Here is a 20454-nt window from a genome sequence, read left to right as displayed (position 1 = left end):
GAAAATATTTAATATCAATATACTTTCAGATAGCAACAACAAAACAATTTCAAGAATAAAATTACATCTTTGTGCAAATAAGTAAGGAAAAAGGTTACAGGTTTTGCGGGAGTTAAATATGTTTTCAAACCACATTACAGTACATAATATATAAAACCAATAATTTCACACTTTTGGCAAACAGAAGTTTACTATTTGACAATATCTATTAATATGTAATGCAAAATAAACATACTTATATCTATATCTTCAAAGTAGTTTTTGTTGAGTTGAGTTGATGCTTGAAGTCCACTTTATGCACAGCAAGGCTAATCGTGACTGAGCCAACAGTTTAGAGTGGGATCCAAACCACTATGTGCCTCCACCGGGTATCGAACCCAGGACCCCTTGATTACAAGGCAACAACGCTACCACTGCGTCATCAGGGAGGCCCTCAAAGTAGCTTGTTTAAAGTTACATAGATTAATGAACTAATAAGTAGTATATATTAGCTGTAACTAAGGTTGAACCTCAATTTTCAATTTTTCGGGGATCAAGGTGAAAGAACTTAAAATGCAAGAAACTGTAAAATCCGGGAAAATGTAAAACTAGGGTTCCACTGTGTTATTATCAACAGGTAGGAGCATATTCTAGTGCCTCAGATGTACTACATTATCAATTACATGATTTCTACTGAGTTTTCCATGAGTTTCTAATATTTTTCAAATTCCATGAGATTTCCCGGTTTTCCAGGTGTACGGGAACCCTGATTATGTATTACACCGTTTTCAGCTTGTGAAATCAATTCCCTTCAATCATGTTCTTATAACAGACAGACATTCACACACAGAAAATGGTTTCTAAATAGTAACAAGAATACTTCAACTAAGTAAATCTAGTTGGTCACTTTTACTAGTAATTAATAAGAAAAAAATAATGTAAACTTACTTCATCGTACTGGCTCCTTGCAAAATATAATGTGGAAAATTGAGCATATAGGCCTGCTAGATTTGGCACCTCGTTCGCACACCTCAGTTTCCTTATTGTTTCGTGTGCCAGCTCACACGTGCCATCAGCTTCTGAGAAGTGGCAGAATGTGGTTTGTACATGTAGGAGTCTGCAAAAGAACAACCACACATCTGTTAACATATCGTATCAATCCCTAAGATTGTATGTTTATTTTATTAAGTCTCTCTGAACGCTTCATGTTGACCAGGGCATTCACTTGTTTTTCTCAGCTGTCTCAAGCCTCTTAGGCATGTTTACAATGCGTTGTGTTGTGCCATGCAAACCTCCTGAGCTTTCAGGAACAGGTAACACTTCTGGTTTTGGTGTCAGCGGTTTGCATGGTAGCAATTATATTAAAAACACGATTCGGCGATTCGGCATGGAGGAAGAGCTCGAGGGCCAGGGAATATAGAGGTGAGACAAGCTGGGAGGTGACTGACTTTGGAGATTGAGTGGAGAGAGTGAAGGTGGTCAGCAAGTCAGTAGGTGAGGAGTACTACAACGCTCTGTTCAACACTTAGAGAGAAGCTTACAGAGGACTTCGCTATTTTCGATTCAGCTCAGAGACTTCAGTTAGACAGGTAATTATCCTACACCCAGCCATGATACAGGTTCAACGGTTCACAAAACACAACGAGTGTCCATTGTCTTTTCAGTAGTTTAATTCCTTTGTGTTATTTGTACCTTTCGCATGCCAAGCAATAACTCGTCATGTCAATGACGAGTGGTCTCATCAAGAGGATGAATGATGAGTAGTTTACATCACCCCATCAGCTAACTGGTTAACCTGCTAGATACTTTTAAGATCCCACGAACTTTAAGGTTCGTTACGTGGTGGATTTGCTGGGGCTTCTCATGCATTTTTTCGGAAATGCGATGAGAAAAGAGTTTGTTAGCCAGTTTAAAAATTCAACCCCACCCCAACTTTCGTTACGTGGTGGAGATTTGCGGGTCTTTTCATTTTTTTTGTAGAAATGAAAAGAAAATTTTAACCAGTTTAAATTCAATCCCACCCCAAAATTTTGCTCATTTATTTAGTTTCGTTAGTATGTCCTTGCCAAAATTAATTTTGAAAATACATAGGGCTTAAAGTTTTTTGCATTAATGGGGGGGGAGAAGAATTTATATATGCCATGATAGATGTTTAGTCTAACATGAGGATGAATTTGATTAAATTTATCGACTTCAAGTTTGGGTCGGTAATCAGCGAAATGTAGAATGCGAAGGAAACTGCGCCCTAGCTCCGTCGCGGTTACCCGCGTCGGGCTGGCGCTTTTGTATCAGGAGCGTCCGGCATTCCGCGTGGCGGAAGGTTCGATGTCGGGTTTCAGGCAGCCACATTTTGCCAAAAATGCGGTCGGCCAGGGACGTCTGTGGACGTTTTCCTATCAATCTGCTCCTGGTAGCTCTGTGGTTCACTCACAAACCCGGTACCATGGCTACGACAAATTCCCACCTGGGAAATTTTTATCATCCAGAATTTTAAATAAGGAATAAGGGAAAGGCATTTAGATTTGAAGATTTCTTGCATTGACAGTGATTTTAGAATTTTTTTTACATAATCTTGAATACGAAAATTATTACAACTTTGGTTATGAGGATGCAGTAAGCTACAGTGAACAGCAAACGATTTTACCCTTAAGATTTTAATTAATTAACAACGTGGATTAAAAGTGGATTTTAAAGTTATTTATGAATGAGGAAAATAAATTAGTGCCACCGAGTTAGAGTCAATCGGCACTATAGTGCATTTTAACGAGTCATAGCACAGAGTATGCTTGTTTGAGTCAATATTTTGTTTTTGTAATTATTATTAATTGAAATTCCTTAAAAGTTTAATTTAAATTTGGTTCAAAACTGACCGTAACTTGTAAAGGATTTAGAATGCTTGAACTATGACTGCTAAGACTTTTGCAACGAGGATATTACATTTTTATATACATATATAGTTTTGGGAACGAATAAGGCCCCGAGGACCACTCATTTATATTCTTAATGACTGAAGTCTCCTAGCACCTCATGAAGGGAGCTTAGATTAAGGAGATAGTCAAGTTTATACGAGATAGTCACTTGCCTTACGTTACCTTAACTTACGCATACATTGCCTGAAAATTTCAATTCATGTTAATATGAAAAGAAACGAAACGCCAATTATATTCCTCGACACGCTGTACAATTATGTCCGCTATTACGCCAAGCGTATATAGTTAGAGTGGCGTACCATGATTTAGGGTATAAACCGCCCGATTAATTAAAAGTTCTAGTTGAGAAGTAATAGATGTATAATTAGGCTGCAGTGACGAGAGATGTCCGTTCACAGGTAAGCAGTAGTGACGAAAATGAGTCCGTACACAGATATACATATACTTATATGCTTTAAGCAAAGTTAGGCACAGCCAACTTATTTTGAATAACTAGAAGAGAATTAGGAGAGCATCACACGGCGTGGACGTTTCTCACATATTAACGAGATTTTTTTGTTAGTATATATTTATACTACTGTCCGAACCATTGTTTCGTTTGACAGTTGAATATTTATCCTTAGCACGTTGTAGCTTCGAATGTTAAAAACTTTAAAATGCAGATTGTTTTAAAATCTTAAATATAAATATTGCAAGTTTGCTCCAAGTTACGGCATTTATTAAAGTGAAACAGGTTTAATATATTAAATCCACTCGCGTGACATAATAATAAGTTATAATAAAATAGCACTAATAATATTAACAATTAAAAGCAGACTTATTATTTAATAATGTGCTTTAGGCACAAAAGTTTTTTTGCAGTATGTAATAATACTAGCTCAGCGAATACATCACTAGAATTTTATAGTTACTCTTCAGAAGAAGGTATATGATTATATTAGCAAAGTTTATTTTTAAGCGCCAGTTATGAGAATATTTATATTATATGAATATGTAGACGTCGACGTCAAGATTTTATTGCGCTCCACTAACAAGTATTTTCCTTCGGATATTGGATAGCTACCGATAATCCTGGAAATCCATTCTGCCATCGCAGAATGATTATGATTAAACCACAACGGTTTTAGTTTAAAGCTTTGCCACAATAATATGCTAAGCATATTTTAGAATGAGTAGAGAGAATTAAAGATTCTTCAAGTTTTAGTGATGTTAGTATTTTAATGCATTTAAAGATCGCATAAATAATAATTATTATTTTATTTCAGGTAGTCAGGAGTAAATCAGTCTCAATTTTTTACGGTTCGATTGATTTCAAAGAATTTAAACGTAAAGTTAACACCTGAAATTAAATAAGATAAGTTTGCAGTAAAATTCAAAATAAGATAAGTCAAACAGTGCTAATAAATTTAGAGAATAAATAAATTACGCAGATAATTTGAGCCTAGAGTTAGAAATAATTAAAAGTTGAGTTAAACTATCTACTAATTAAACTAGGCAGGCTTGAAGTATGTGTTAGTTTTGAAGAACTGTTTGTTTTGATTGCCTAAGCAACATGAAAATCATTGCGATTTTAGTTATTTTAAACGGATTACTTCCACACGTAAAAGCTTCTAATTTTATTTATCTGTTGAACAAGTCCTTTGACTATCCTTATAATATAATTACAATTTTATTATTAATAACATTTATTATTAGTATTTTTATAATTTTCATAATCTGTTATTTTCAATGTCAACGCAAGAAATCTATTATTTATGACCATGAGTCGACCAACGAATTACAGTTAAGCAAACTTAATAATGATTCACCGCCCATTGACCAGATTTACGACGATGTTGCACCGATTGTTGAAGTGGTACCATTGAAAACGAGTCACCCGCCAATTCCCCCACCCTTGCCTCAGTCCATTATTATTACACCCAGGGTACAACAAGAAGTTCAAGACGTATCCAGAAATAGTTTAGTCACTAAAGACGACAGTATAGATTTGCCGAAGAATATTTTATCCGTTAAAGATAGAGTTCAGAAATTTGCCGTAAGCAAGGGTCCTAATTTTGTTCAAAACAGTCGCAAAATGGAAAGTGAATTGCCTATTTCACCCTGTGTTCAGCCAGCTGTAAAAGTTAAAGAGTCATTTGCGAATCAGTCACCAGTAAAAGTCGAGAAAGTTTCAAGTGTTATTTTAAAAGCAGAAAGTAAGCCAAATTCTCAGGTTTCCGAACCTATTGTATCATTCACAGACCATATTTTTTACGACTTCACGTTCGCCTAGAATTTTATATTTATTACGACTCAAATTTTAAGTATAATTCATTTTTTTACGTTTGATTGTACCTTATGCAAGGTTTATTAGTCATTTAGTTTGCTAACAGCTTCCCAATTGCTGTTATTTTACGAGCGCGGAAGTGTTCAAGTAAACACGCTGTCGCAAGCGCAACGAAGTTTTTTCTCTTTCTATCCCATTTATTACGTCATTTCAAAAGTCCTTGACTTTATTTCGAACTCCCGCAGCGCTTACTAGACCTTGTTCGTAGTAAGTTAAAGTTTTGTAAACTTTAACGCGTCATGCTGGTGGTCAGCGAATCAGAGCTTGCATTTTCTTCCTCTGTTCCTTTGCCCGCTGCCTGGAGCAGCGACTTTTTCCCCTCCACCTCTCCGACGGCACCCGAACGTACCCGAAGTCGCCGATCACGGCAGCGAACTTGCAAGAGCTCTCGTTGTCGCCATAGAGAAATTTTCAGTTGCGTCCAGCGACCACTAATGCAACTTTGCACAATTTAGATTGTCTGGTATCAGCAAATTCCTTTCTCCGCACTGAAGCTCTCTCCCGAGTACTTTGAACATGCTGGAACTCAGAAAACACTTACCATAGGCTTTGCATATTTTTTCGCATTAGTGGCGGTCGTCCATTAAAATTTTATGGGAACAGTTTAGCTAAGCATATAGCCATTAGAATTTGATTTTCACGATAGAACTTCATGTAAACAATGTTAGGGATATTTTGTTCTATATAGATAATTTTTTCCGTAAAACGTCGCATTTATGCACTTCAGACTAATCACGACCAATAATTTTACAAAGGAACAACAAGACGATTTTTTTTTGCGTTTTTCTCGCAAAATTTTCCCGTTTTTCATAGAGATATTTATAGTACGTAAATTTTTTGGGAAATCGACGTACATTTGGTTTAAATCAGGATAAAGTCAAACGAAATTTTGATAAAAAAATCAGGGAAATTTTACAAAAGGGCAATTTTCACACTTTATGCACATAGAGTAATCAAGATTATTAGCAACATGCCAGGCTAAGCCTCGGTGATTGGCACAGGCATGTGCAGCAAAAGTCGCCATGGCATCGTTAGCCTGTCCAAATTTAAACAGTGTGGTTTACCACAAATGTTATAACTTGAGAATTTATTATTATTATTAATAATTATTATTAGGAAATCTAGCTCACTTACCCAATTTGCATCTTATTCGACAATGCAGCAATAAATTCATTACTTCTTACTGATTAACTTCATGTTAATTTTAGTACAGTAGGTAATAACTAGTAATTTGTATTTATATTCTAATATATTGCATAACTATTCTCTATCTATTTTTTTTTTGGACATACCTAAGGAATTGACACACCATTCTTATATGGGTCAAGTATACTTTTCCGCGGCGGGTCTGTTTACACGACCAAGTGATTTGAGGTATACGGCGGACTCAAGAAGTTTTGAGTGGTTAAATTTCTTTTGTTTAAAGGAAATTTGAAATTGAGAAAGTTTTTTATTATTTTTATTGTGTTTCAAATTTGAATTTCACTTTTTAATTCCCTGATGCTATATTTTGTTACCACCTGGAGTTTCAACGAAACTCAGAAGTAGCATTTAGAACATGCTTGCAACACTTATCTTTGTTTATTAATTCTACATTTTGTAATTTTGAAGTGAAGTCTATTACTGACAATAAATTATTCCAGTTTATTAGGACACGTAATGGTATTTTAATATCAGGTTCAGGTCAATTTATTGTTATTCAGAATTTGAATAATCATTTGAACACGCACAGATCAGTTCAGCTTACCGAAGGCCAATCTTTATTTTTTAATTATCAGGATTTTTCGCAAATTATTGTGGATCAACAAATTTTACACACAAGAATGTTAGCTTTCGAACAAGTCAATATGAAGGAAATTGAGTTACTACCTAATATTCCCAAGAATTTATCTGATTTCACTATTCCCCAATGGACTTCGCTTCAACTTGCTTTAAAGCAACTTAATCTATCAATTAGTAAGAACATCTCATTTCAAGAATTAGTTTTAAGCCCTTTGCCCATGTCTATATTAGTTTTTGTTATTTGGAATGTGTTATTAACCGCAACCTTAGGATATTACTTTTATAAGCATCATCAGCTTGCGAAACAGATTAATTCAGAGCAGCGCAGTAATAATTAATAGGTTAAGGCAACACATTAATCATGGACATTAATATTTTAATTACGGTTGGATATTTTATTTAAATTTTCCTTATTTATTTTCAAAGAGTTATGGCAATTATTTTATATATTTATTTAATTTATTTTATTTTGATGAGACAATTTAATTTGATTTTAAAGAAAAGGCAGTGGAAATAAGTTGGTTTTGTGTACATGCATACTTGAATTATATATCCCCATCCTATTGCAATTTCCTTTCTTTGTCATAATTTTTCCTTTTAACCTAACCTGTCTATACGGAGCACCATGGACAAGCAATGCCTACACCATCCATGGGCATTTTTCATGACGGACATCCGCAAGCAGTCTATTATTACCAGGCAGAAAGACTGAGTATCATTCTACGAAGGTGACATGCAGACATTTTAAGTACTATTTCAAGAAGAGACTCGTCACCACCAATTTGAGGGAGACATGCAGACATTTCTAATTACTACACGGAGACTACCTTTTACAGGAAGGATGTAGTCAACCATACATTTCCCAGTATAGCCTATACATTATCAACAACTTTTCCCCATCTCCCAAGTTCTACGGGTAATTTACCACATTTTTTACATTGCCCCAATGCAGTCTAGATGACAAGCAATCCAGGAAGAAGAAGAAGCATAGAAAGCATACATTCTACAAACAGCAGTTCCGGTCACAAACAATAATTACAGAATTGTGCTACAGTGTTTCTACACATACACATGCGAGCTCCTATCATGTGTATCTATTTGGTTATTTAACATGCATTATGGGAAACAATACTTTTCCATAGCCCTTATACACATTTTCAGTTTTGTGCCATGCATGAGAACCAGTTTTATATGCATTCAAGTTTATATTATACTACAAGGAAGTGACAAGCGCCAGTGGTGTTAATTGACCAGTGCATCAATTAGTGCATAATTTTGTTTTAAGAAGAAGCTTTTACAATGGATATCCAATTGCACATGCAAGCTATAACAAGCATAGCTCCAGTACTTTCAAACATTGCAGACAGTATGCTTTAGTTTTATGCAAATGTTTTTTCCAAACAGTTAATTGTGTTTCACCAATATGGTACATGCTTAAAAATACATTTTGCACATTGGACATTTTCTGATATTATCAATCAGAGTAGACAGTTGGTAAAATACTGCAAGATTATTTTTTTTTGTGTGTGTGCAGTCATACAAAGGTATTCACCAAGCCATATATATGTATACAGTGTACAGTTTAACGTAGAAAAGAAAATTGAACGCTATAATTAAGTTTTTACCAGCGACAGTTTTCAGTGTAACTCACTATACGCATTGAATATTGTATAATAATACATTGGAATGTGCAACATAGCCGTGCAAGTTCATATATTCAACGATTTTAGGAGTGCACTGGCTACGTAGTTCGTAAAACATACTACACTTTGATATCATCAGGCTTTCACACAGAAAAAAACAGTGAGATGTGACAATGTTTTACATGCCTACTTACGTTTACTTACTTGTGCACCTTTTAAGGTTTTTCTATTTATTTGAAGAGTCTATATCAAGTGGCAATATAAACAACATTGTGAATTCTGTTCTTGCGAAGACGCTCTAGTCGTTGGCCTCGCGGGTGACACAGAGTAGTTACCGCTTGGCGAGGCATCACAGACTCTTGACTAGGTCCAGGCGGATGAGCAATTCTACATAATAATCATTACGTACGCGCACATGTGATACATTAAGAGTTTTCTCGCTTAACGACATGAACTTTTGTGATTTCTAGTCTTATAATAGTATATATTATTGTTTTTTACATCGTATAAACATACGAATTTGTTAGTATTAAGGGTGTTATTCATTATAAAGTTTAGGGAATGAAAAATTTCTTTCCTTCAGGATGCAGTAAACAACAGACAGTTATGGTGTATTTCTTTTGTATATTTGGGTTTTTTAAGAAAATATATGGAATTGGCGAACCTGAGTCATGTCAAGCTTTGCGATTTGACTTTTAAATTTTCAAAGGAGAAAATTTTTCCTAGGAGGCGCGAACGTATCAATCCCTAAGATTGTATGTTTATTTTATTAAGTCTCTCTGAACGCTTCATGTTGACCAGGGCATTCACTTGTTTTTCTCAGCTGTCTCAAGCCTCTTAGGCATGTTTACAATGCGTTGTGTTGTGCCATGCAAACCTCCTGAGCTTTCAGGAACAGGTAACACTTCTGGTTTTGGTGTCAGCGGTTTGCATGGTAGCAATTATATTAAAAACACGATTCGGCGATTCGGCATGGAGGAAGAGCTCGAGGGCCAGGGAATATAGAGGTGAGACAAGCTGGGAGGTGACTGACTTTGGAGATTGAGTGGAGAGAGTGAAGGTGGTCAGCAAGTCAGTAGGTGAGGAGTACTACAACGCTCTGTTCAACACTTAGAGAGAAGCTTACAGAGGACTTCGCTATTTTCGATTCAGCTCAGAGACTTCAGTTAGACAGGTAATTATCCTACACCCAGCCATGATACAGGTTCAACGGTTCACAAAACACAACGAGTGTCCATTGTCTTTTCAGTAGTTTAATTCCTTTGTGTTATTTGTACCTTTCGCATGCCAAGCAATAACTCGTCATGTCAATGACGAGTGGTCTCATCAAGAGGATGAATGATGAGTAGTTTACATCACCCCATCAGCTAACTGGTTAACCTGCTAGATACTTTTAAGATCCCACGAACTTTAAGGTTCGTTACGATATATAAGTTAAAAATGAATGCTGATACATGCACACACTGGCAATTTAAATCCTGGTAAGGAAACATCGAACAACTTAATTAAAGAGCTTGGTAGTGTATATTGCTGGAAGATGTAATAAGTAAGTTCTTTCCAGTGGTATTACAGTGCATCTCAAAAGAATGCCATACCAAAGACTTGAACCTGTGGCTTCTGCTTCCTAGCGAGTTATACCAACCATTGTCTCCTGCAGGTTGCTTACTTACATGAATCAGAAAATTGATGATGCTTATACCTCAATAACCCACGAGGCAGCACTGAGTGACACCTTTTTTTGAAATTTTGAATTATTTTTCTTACCAGCACAATAATGGTCAGGAAAGCACTAGGTAACTTATCTACACTACTCCCACGAAAACATAGACGTTCGCACCTTTCTTCTAGCATTCTTTCAGTTGCTTACATGCTTGTGAAGTGACCGGTCTCCCTTTGGCGGAACTCATTACCGTGCACGAGAACGTTTCCTACCTTAATTCATAGCACACCAGCCATGAATTTGCTGGAAATAAGAAGAATAAAACAACGGTATGTTGTTCGGAATGCAAATTATTTGTATGCAGAGACCATTGCAGTACCCATATGAAATATCAAAGTTGTCAAAATAACGATATTGAAAAGTGACAACATTCCTTTTATTTGAGTCAGTATGTCTTTTCTGATGTATATCTCGTAAGAGTAAGAGAAACATATTGAGATTTGAACATTTAAAAAATATCTTTTAAGTTTCTTCGAGTTGAGTCTTCTACATTTGATTGTTAGTAAGATTTTGATTGAGAATTTTGGAAGAACTAGTTCCCTTCTAAGCCCATATAAGGTGTACGATTTCAATTCTTTTTGAAAAATACGTTGAATTTTTTTTTGAAAAAAATATGTTGAAAATAATTTAGAAATATGTTGAAAATTTTTTAGAAAATACGTTGAAAATTTTGTGAATGGTGAGGTCATTTTTTAGTTCCTTCATTACATAGCAAAGTTTCAATAATTTTTAGAATAATATTTTGGTGCATTTGCTTCAAGAGTCTAAGCTTGTAATTCTATGAGACAGTTTTATTTTTTCACTTCATTTCTATTAATAGCTAATAAAAATGTCTGAAATGGACATGTTTGTGTTCATATATATTTCGTCTGATTTCCAGTAAGTGCTAGTGTAATTCAACATCGATTTGCATTAATAATTCATGTAAATAACGTTGGTCTTGATAGGGTGGCACCGAGTGCCATGCGTGGGATGTTTGTGCTACTATGAGGATGCAGATGACGGAAGCTTAACATAATGTTCTTCATCCTTTCAAAACACTGAATGAAAAGAATAATGGGTAACAAGAAGAAAAACAAAGAAAGACCATGGTGATATAAATAGAAAATAAATTATAAGCACTGTAAAATAAGTATCCAATCAAAATTTGAGAGAAATACACAGTTCAATATTTGTTGTGAATTATACTAGGTGTGGGTTCCAGATGTGAGTGACATGTTACCTGCATGAATGCAGTGGAAAGATGTTGACAATTAAGTTGAATGCTAATTATATGATGAATTACCATGTTAATTCTCCAGGGATCCAGACAAATACAGGGTAAGTCAAAATAATGTTCCCAATTTGAAACACATATTCTCACCTTTAATAGAATCCAGGTGGCCAAAATTGGGACAGATAGAAAGGGGAACACAAAATTTTTATACTGGTCTACTCCCCTGCCATGTAGTATACACTGTTTGCCACCAGGGGTAGCATAAGAAAAAATGGCTACCATTGAAGAGAGGAGAGATTGGTCACTTGGCACACATTCAACCTGTACTCTTTGGCAGACATGTTGAACAATAGTGCATGATTGTTGCAATGGTTACTGTCATAGGGGTTGTGTTTGAAGTTTGCATGGAACTGCTCCTCTGTGGGTGGCCTATTGACTTTTCTCACAGATGAGGCACTTTCCCTTAAATTTGGAGGATCACTACGAATTGCATGCCCACAGGGTGAATTTTAAGCAAACTTGTAAACACCATTTTCTCTAACATCGATCCCGGTGCATATTACGTTGCTATGAGGTAGACTAGCATAAACTTTTTGAGTTTCTCTTTCCATCTGTACCAATTTGGGGCACCTGGATTCCATTAAATGTAAGCAATAAATGTTTCACAACCTCAATAAATTATTAAGATGACATTTCTTGCTGTCCTGTGAGCATATGCAATGTGAGAAAATGGAAGAATATTAGTAGTAGACTGGAAAAAAATTAAGATCACCATCTCTGTTATCAAGACTGATTGACAGAACATAAACTTCATATCACTGAACTATCTGACTCTGTTCTTTGGTTATTTTGTATTCCTTGCTTTCCACTTCTCTAGCATTTAATCACAACAATGAGGACAAGCTGCGGATTTATGGCACAGACTAAGGAACAAACATAACGACACATCCATGGCTTTTCAGGATTTAAACCTAGGACCTTCCATCATGGAGGTTGAGTGATGTAAATATTTTGTCATATAGGTTTCTGTTTAGTTCTGAAATCTATTTTTAAGCTTTGTGCAGTATTATGCTTTTCGGTGGATAGAAAAAAATATTTAAAAAAAACTTGTTAATTAAATTGCTGTACACTTAAACAAGATAACAAAATGTATGTACTTATGGCAACAATCCAGAGTTTTCCTCCAATAGTTTGAGTTCTCCTCATTTTTACACAACTCCAAGCAAGACAACAACACCTTTTCACTGTCTGCAAACCAGCCTGCATCACTTAAGAAGCCACCTGCAAACAGAACAGAGAAACTACAGAAAATACATGAACTACAACAGTTGGAAAATGTTACATAATTACAAACAATATCTAAGTATTATCCTTAACTAAAAATCTTTGTTATCTTTTCGTTTAAACATTTAACTTTCCACAAACTGCTTACACAGAATAAGAAAACGAAACTACGAAACCCGAGGAATGTACAGCTCACCGCTCAGGAGATGATCCCCAACGGAAGTGCAGTGACGTAGTGACAGGCGACTCCACTATTTGGGTTGGTGGAGTTCACCCTTAGTGAGAAACATATGTGGACTCGTTGTAACCGGTGCAGCGATACAAGTCGTTTAGGGTTACCAGACATCCTGTTTTACCTGGACTAATCCTCTTTTTCAGGTCCTAGAAATGGTCCGGACAGATTTTTAGGAAAATTTGGATTTTTTTTTCTGGGATAAAGACAACTGCTTAACTTCAAGATTAGTAACAAAATGTTATTTAATAATATTTGTTAATATTATTTCAGTCTTCAATTTCAAAGTAAAGAAATACGACACACTCAGTTGCAAGCTCAAAGCCAAGAAATTTTTCTTCCAACAAAGAACAATTGTTGGACTTTTGTGTCTCTTCTGTTGTTGCCGCTCGTTGCATAATGTTTTGATTTCACAGCATTTGTGATATCTACCGTGGCTCATGGTGATCAGCAAGTTTCTAACAATAGGTAAGAATATGCGATAAGCCGCTGCAATTTTCTTTGATTAGAGTTTCACGACATCAGAATTCAGAAATAAACAATAGTTTTTAACTGCTGTACTCTTAGTTGTTACATGGCAGTGGAGAAGTGAAGTTCTGTGGATCAGCGATCTGAACCATGCCGAAACGCAAATGTGATTTTAGTAACGACTTACAAAAACGGTTTCCTGACTTTAGGCTTGGAAGAAACAACTCCAAGGCAGAATGTCTTGCAGAATGTCAATGCATGTTATTATTTTAAAGTAAGAGACCGATTTTCACAACCGTATAATATTACGGGCATAGTGAATAAATATTAGGATATTCAGACATATGCCTATAATGAGGCCTATTATTAGTTATATGGAAACTGTGTGAAATTGTTTTACAGGGGTGTGTGATCTATAAGCTCACCAAAGTACCAGTAAGTACAAAACGTGTGTTCGAAGTGCTGCATCTTTGTCGAAAGCTGTTAACTTTTTTGCAATCTAAAAATGCCATCTCCTTTAAAGTTTGTCATCTGGTGACCCTAAAGTTGTTGCCCTATATTCTTTTTAAAATTCTTTGAAATGCAATCTAAATAATGCACAGGATAAGCAATACAAAAGTACTCTGGCCATTGAAAGAAAAGCAGCAGCAAACTGTTGCTGCGGACACATGCTCTGCGTGATTGACGCAAATCAACTCCCACGCACTTCGAAAAGGTACAGCGGAAGGCTTTCTGCTACCCCTAAAATCTGCAAATGGACCGGTCCTTCCCTTCACCCCCGCTCCCCTCATTTGGGGATCTTCTCGTGAGCGGTGAGCTGTAATTTTCAACCTTGTAACATAGATTACGTTCCTTTGACCAATTGGTGTTAACCAACTGTAAGCATGTTCAATACATAGAGGCATGCATATTTCGTTTTTGATGAAAACACGAAATATTAAATAAAATGCTGTAATGTTCATTTTTCATGTTTCTGAAAGGTGTGAGGTGCATTTTTCTACCCTGTTTTGTCACGAAATAATGTGAAATGAACTGCAAAATGCGAAATATATTCTTAAACACGAAATTTACTGTTTATATACCGACGTGACACTTTCTGAAGTCTGAATTATCCTGCGAGTTATGCAATTCACAGAAAATAGATTAATTCTGCTGTAAATATTTGAGAAGCAAAAATGTACCACTTTACACAGGAATAAACTTAATACTCTGGTAACGACATAAATGTGGTATTAGAAGGTTTAAGTTTATTTTGTGTAATAACTGCAGTTTTTAAATCAAATTTAGGATTGTATTCACAATTTTAAAACCAAAATGTCATTTTATATAGGACTTTTGATGTGATTATTCACCGCTATAACACTGAAATTGTATTTTATTTACCGCTTTTGAACCCAAAATCGACTCTGTTTTTGTACCGAAATTTTGCTTTTTTATTTACCAAAAATATGTGCCTCTATCAGTACACATTGCATAATTCTATCAGAATTAATGACATTGTAACTGAAATTATATGTATGACATTCACCTTGTACGTGGGCATGTGAATTTAAATTTCCTTCTTCTATAAAACATTATGCAATTTGCTGTGGTTACATTTTTGTGCAAATTAATAAGTAAATAAGAAAAAAATATGATTATTTTCTTGCAAATGAAGCAGTAAACTTCAACAGGACAGAAAATTTCATAAACCAAAGCTTGCACAGGTACATCCTGAAAAATCGGCTCCATTTCAGAGAATGTGAAGTTGAAAAATACATTATGCTCTGAGCCTAAGGTTGATAAAAATGTTGCATGAATGACTATTTCACAATTTCTGATCTCTCCTTATAGCTTTCCTGGAATTTCATGGACTTTACTGTATGAAATTATCACCAACAGTTTGTATTGTACCATGTAACAGCAGTGACATGCACAGTGCCAATGGAAACTTGTACTTGTGACCAAGAATCAGACGGTAGAATTCTACAACAGGGGTTTCAGAAGCCTCTGGTCATTGTCTGACAAGTGACTCAACAATGCTGGTGACTATATACAGATGTAGCTATAAGGATTCTGACTGTGTCAAATTTGTGGCAAATGTGTGTACAGAAAACCCCCGAGTTACATAAGTAATGCATTCCGTAAAACCTTTACGTAACTTGAATTTGTAAATTGATTAAACATAACTTCGTAAGAAACTGCAATATTTATTATTATTATTATATGTATGTATAAATTATTTACACAGTATTATTTTATAAATGAAACATCAAGCAGCAGTATTTACTTGGATATAAAATATAAAAGAGAATATAAAAACAAACTGACACCCACTCCAGTATGTCATTGCAAAACATGTTCATACGTGCTAGTAGTTGTAATTTTCGAGATTTATTACGTAACTATGAAATTATATAAGTAGTACTAATTAATTAATCGTGAATTTCTCTTTTGTTCCATCTACTGACAGAAGTCAGAAACTGGAATCAGGTGACCTAACAATATGATCCCAAAAATTCAGATGATCCAAAAAATTGAGAGATGACAACCAGTATCGTATTACAATAATATGACACTCTGGTGCTGAACTTTGATAATTACAATTGTGTTAGGTAACACTTCCTTTGTTATATTGCTTTTTCCTGGCACACAATGGTAATTATTACTGTTAAAAATATCGCTGGTAAAAAATGCAGCAATTCAGTTATTATTGTTTGCTTTAATTTACTTAGTTTTTTGTGCCACTTTTGGCTAATTTGCAAAGATGGGGATGAGTGATGATATGATGAAATTAATGAATGGACACTCATAAACATCCATGCCCTGGCTGAGATTCAAATCAGGGACCCCTGGTGTCGTAGCGCAACGTGCTAACCACTCCAAGGGGGCCGGCACTTCAGTTATTAAAATTGAAACTGAATTAATAATAAATTTATAAATTACATTATTACTGGTGCAAGCAATTTAAAGACACTGTAATACAGTATGAAACCTAAAAGAAGCGAGCAGGATACGGACTAACCTAAAATCAGATAAACTAAGTACAGATTACATTCTCATTAACATGGAACGGATTTACATGTAGTAAAAATGTGCTAAATATGGACTTTAAATTGTAAAAATTTAACTTTTTAATAATATAAGAAACTACACGAGCTACATAAAATACAGCAAACTCACATTGGGATTAATTGTAAAACAATGGAAAATGTGCTTTCATTTTCTGTTTCCAAAACAATGAGTAATAAAATTTTGTTGCAAGTGTCTAAACGTAAATTTTGTTCAGTTTTCTCTCAAGGTGGATTTATATGGACTAAAACTGCTTTCAATATTGCAACAATAATGGGAGTGTATTTAAAAGTTGTAAGATATTCACAAAGAAATTCACCTTTCGCATTTGGTCACACGGGGACATTTAGTTATTGCGTGAATATGGAGCATATGGGGAGAAATGTTCTGAAATATGGAAGTACGAGGTGCATCCAGAAAGTAAGTTTCCCTATTTTTTTTTAAAGAAAAACAACACAGTTTCAGGAAACCATTTATTGGCCACAGGTACAGCAAAGGTTCAGCTATTTTTCAACATAGCAACCACCAGAATTGAGACACTTGTCATATCGTGGTATCAACTTTTGGATCCCACTGTCATAGAACTCTGCCGCCTGTGAATGGAACCAGCGTGTGACAGACATCTTCAGCTCTTCGTTGTTACCAAAACGCTCACCGGAAGACAGGAATTTCTTGAGGTGCAAGAAAACGTAAAAATCGCTGGGAGCCAGATCAGGACTGTAAGGAACTTTATCACCGACCGAACCTCGCATGCGGCGGGAGAAGGAATACGAGCTTCCACTTCGGACCACTGCTGCCTCGCTACTGGCGCCGGGCAGGATCTGTCCGCCTGGCATATGATTGATACGTCTTAGCTCTGCTGCGCATGCGCAATTTACACGGCTCATTATGTTTACTTTCACGGGAAAAAAATAGGGAAACTTACGTTCTGGATGCGCCTCGTAATATGCAAAAAACTAAAATATGTAAAATATGAGCCAAAACCTACTATATTAACAAATATGGAAAATAAAAACTGAATTTTTTGAGTCTATATGCCATGATGTGCAAGCATAATACAACATATAACTGATTTCAGCTTCATACATAAATATGTATTTACATATAAATCCGTTTACATTAATATTAATATTCAACTGATGAAAATTTTTTGAAACAGGAAATATTGTGTAAAAAAACAAAATTTGTGTTAAAAATCGATAAATTAAAGTAAGTGTTAAAGTGTTAATGCTTGAAGACATAAAAATTAATGGATCCTACGCTGCTACAAAGCGAAGAGCTGAAGAGCCAACAGCATTGAGGTTGCAAGGAAAGACATGCCTATGGACAGAAAACAATGAATGAATGAAGTTTCATTTATTACTTAACACAATTCATTCTCTAATTAAGATAACATTGTAATTATGTAACTGGTGCCAAGTTGAACAAGTTCTAACTTGATCAAATGTTTATCAGAAAAATCAAGAAAACAATGTGAATAGAAAATCCTATTTACTTACCTAGCCTAAGACCCAAATCTGTGATTTTGTCTTTGGATGCTGGATCTGGCTGTGAGAACTGGCATGTTCTGGAATAACGTGTAGCTAACTCAGATGGAACTCTAGCACCATGATCTACCAAGCCCTTGAAAGAACAAAATACAAATCAAATGGCTCAACTTACAACAACTGTTGTAATAAAATTGGATTTGTATTAATATTCTACAATAAAGATCTGAAAAGGCACTATCTCCTTTAGCTTCAAAATTAAGCAATCACTACACCTGTGTCACCCACGCCTAACAAAAAGGAGCAAATTTACAATACCAGACCTGTCCCCGATTTTTGTAATATTTCGCATTCTCACTAATTGAGGCCTCCTAATCACGAATGTGAGGTTAAAATTTTGGGGGTCACGTGTAGAAATATCAAAATAAGCTAAATTGAGTGGTCCGCGATCGGAACAGAAACCCTGGATTTCTCCACGAAAACAATGGTAATTTCAATATTTCTGATATTACTATGACCCAAATTTTATGCCTCCCTAACCTTACCGAGAATGGTTCGTGGGGCTATCTGTGAATAATTTTGGGCCAATTGCGATCAAGGACCGATAAAAAATGTTAGTTTCGTAGCACTGTCATGGCAAAATATCCTGACTGAAGATGCCATTTTCGTAACCTGCAACAATGTAGACATCGTAACTTACTGCGAACGTTAATCGTTCAACTCAACAAATATGGTTCCCATGCTTGTATACGGTATGACAATAAAATTAATACATTGTCATAACAATATTTGAAAATGGTTAGGCTAAGTTCATAGTTCCACATTTGTGTAATATTTATAATAATTTAGTCATATGATTTCTCAAAATTTATTCATATAATAATGCAATTAAATGTCTGAAATTACTATTTAAACCAATTTAATTAAATATGATGTTTAAAAACGCCAATTTGTATATCATGACAAAATGATCAAATTGTGCAATATTTTGAATTCATATTCATAACAGTTATTTTTGACTGGCAATATGAAAAACAAATATCTTCAATCATATGTGTTCTTTCAGACAAGAAAGATATGATACATTCAAATTTATAATTAAATTTATTGAAATTGTGTACATTTGCATTGGCATCAAGGTTTATATACAAAGGTCAACTCTTTAAAATTGTTCAATGTATAATATGATGTCATACTTGGTATTTTGTATCAACATTCAAAAAATGGTAATTGTAATCATTAGATAAGTATATTGTGATATACATAGTAAAATAGCTGTAACAGAGCAAATATGTACATTTACAACACAAACATTCAAGCTGTTAAGCACTTATGGACAAAAATATAAAACAAAAACAATTGAAGATAACACATACTAAAAAATCTGGCTTGAACTAGTTGCTCTAACTAGTTGTCTGTGACTTTAAGGGAATCTCATGATGGATGGAAGATAAGTAAAAATGTGGCTATTGGTGAAGGATTGATATTTGTATAAATCTTTATATTTTGAAAGATTATACTTTGCAAGTTAATCTTTAATAGTTTGTTTAAACTATATAGACATTTTGTTCATAATATAATCTTGAAAATGCTTTTATAATGGCATAATCTTTAAAAAAGATTTGGAACTTGTGAAAAGTGCCAAGTTTAAAAATTGGAAGCAGGAAATTATTATCTGCTTGCATCTGCATTATCAATCTAGTAGATGAATAATGCATTACCTCAAATGAATGTTTTGAGAAATAAGACTAAGTGAGAGAAATATCTTCTGCATTTTGGATGTGAATTAACCATATGTGGAGTTTTAAAAATTGAAGAATGGAAGCCATCTAGTAAACCTGGTTGAAGAAATTGACATATTAGTATACTCAGATGTACAACTGATGCATGCCAAAATATTAAGAAAAAGACTTACTCTACCTCACAAGGAGATAATAAAGAAATATTTTCTTTATATAAATAACATTTATATGTTATAAATGTTCTTGTAAACAAATGCATAATTGATGCTCTTGTAACTTTTGTTATTTCTAGTTTTTTATCAATATAATAATTATAAAAATATTTATTATTGTTTGAACATAAACGGTATTCATCAGCATATGTAAGCTGGTATTCCTTTTCAACATATATCCTTAGCTTCCTACTGAGCTATAACATTGATTTGAATTTTTGACAGGTATATACATAAAATGATGTGCCAATCAAGACTTCTTATTTAACCGAGGACATTTATCAAAGTGAATGATTAGTGAGATAGATTAGACTGAATTGTCTTCTCGATATTTAGTCTCGCTTTCTTCTCTTTTCATCACGTTCCATCGTCATAACGGAGA

General features: G+C 34.7%; 1 protein-coding gene across 1 annotated transcript in view; it reads right to left on the bottom strand.

The window, feature by feature from the left end:
• The window catches only part of Pat1 (Protein interacting with APP tail-1), a 57477-nt gene that overhangs the window by 22973 nt on the left and 14050 nt on the right, over positions 1-20454 (bottom strand). Inside the window, exons 3-5 of the mRNA XM_083129085.1 lie at positions 18131-18254; positions 12754-12877; positions 928-1096 (exon numbers count right to left, since the gene is read on the bottom strand). Coding sequence (XP_082985211.1) covers positions 928-1096; positions 12754-12877; positions 18131-18254 — 417 coding nt within the window. The remainder of the gene's footprint in view (positions 1-927; positions 1097-12753; positions 12878-18130; positions 18255-20454) is intronic.

The sequence above is a fragment of the Lepisma saccharinum genome, chromosome 9 (genome assembly GCF_977018435.1).
Source record: "Lepisma saccharinum chromosome 9, izLepSacc3.1, whole genome shotgun sequence".
Lineage (NCBI taxonomy): Eukaryota > Metazoa > Arthropoda > Insecta > Zygentoma > Lepismatidae > Lepisma > Lepisma saccharinum.
Note: the sequence above shows the minus strand (reverse complement) of the source record. Positions and strands in the feature narration are given on the sequence as shown.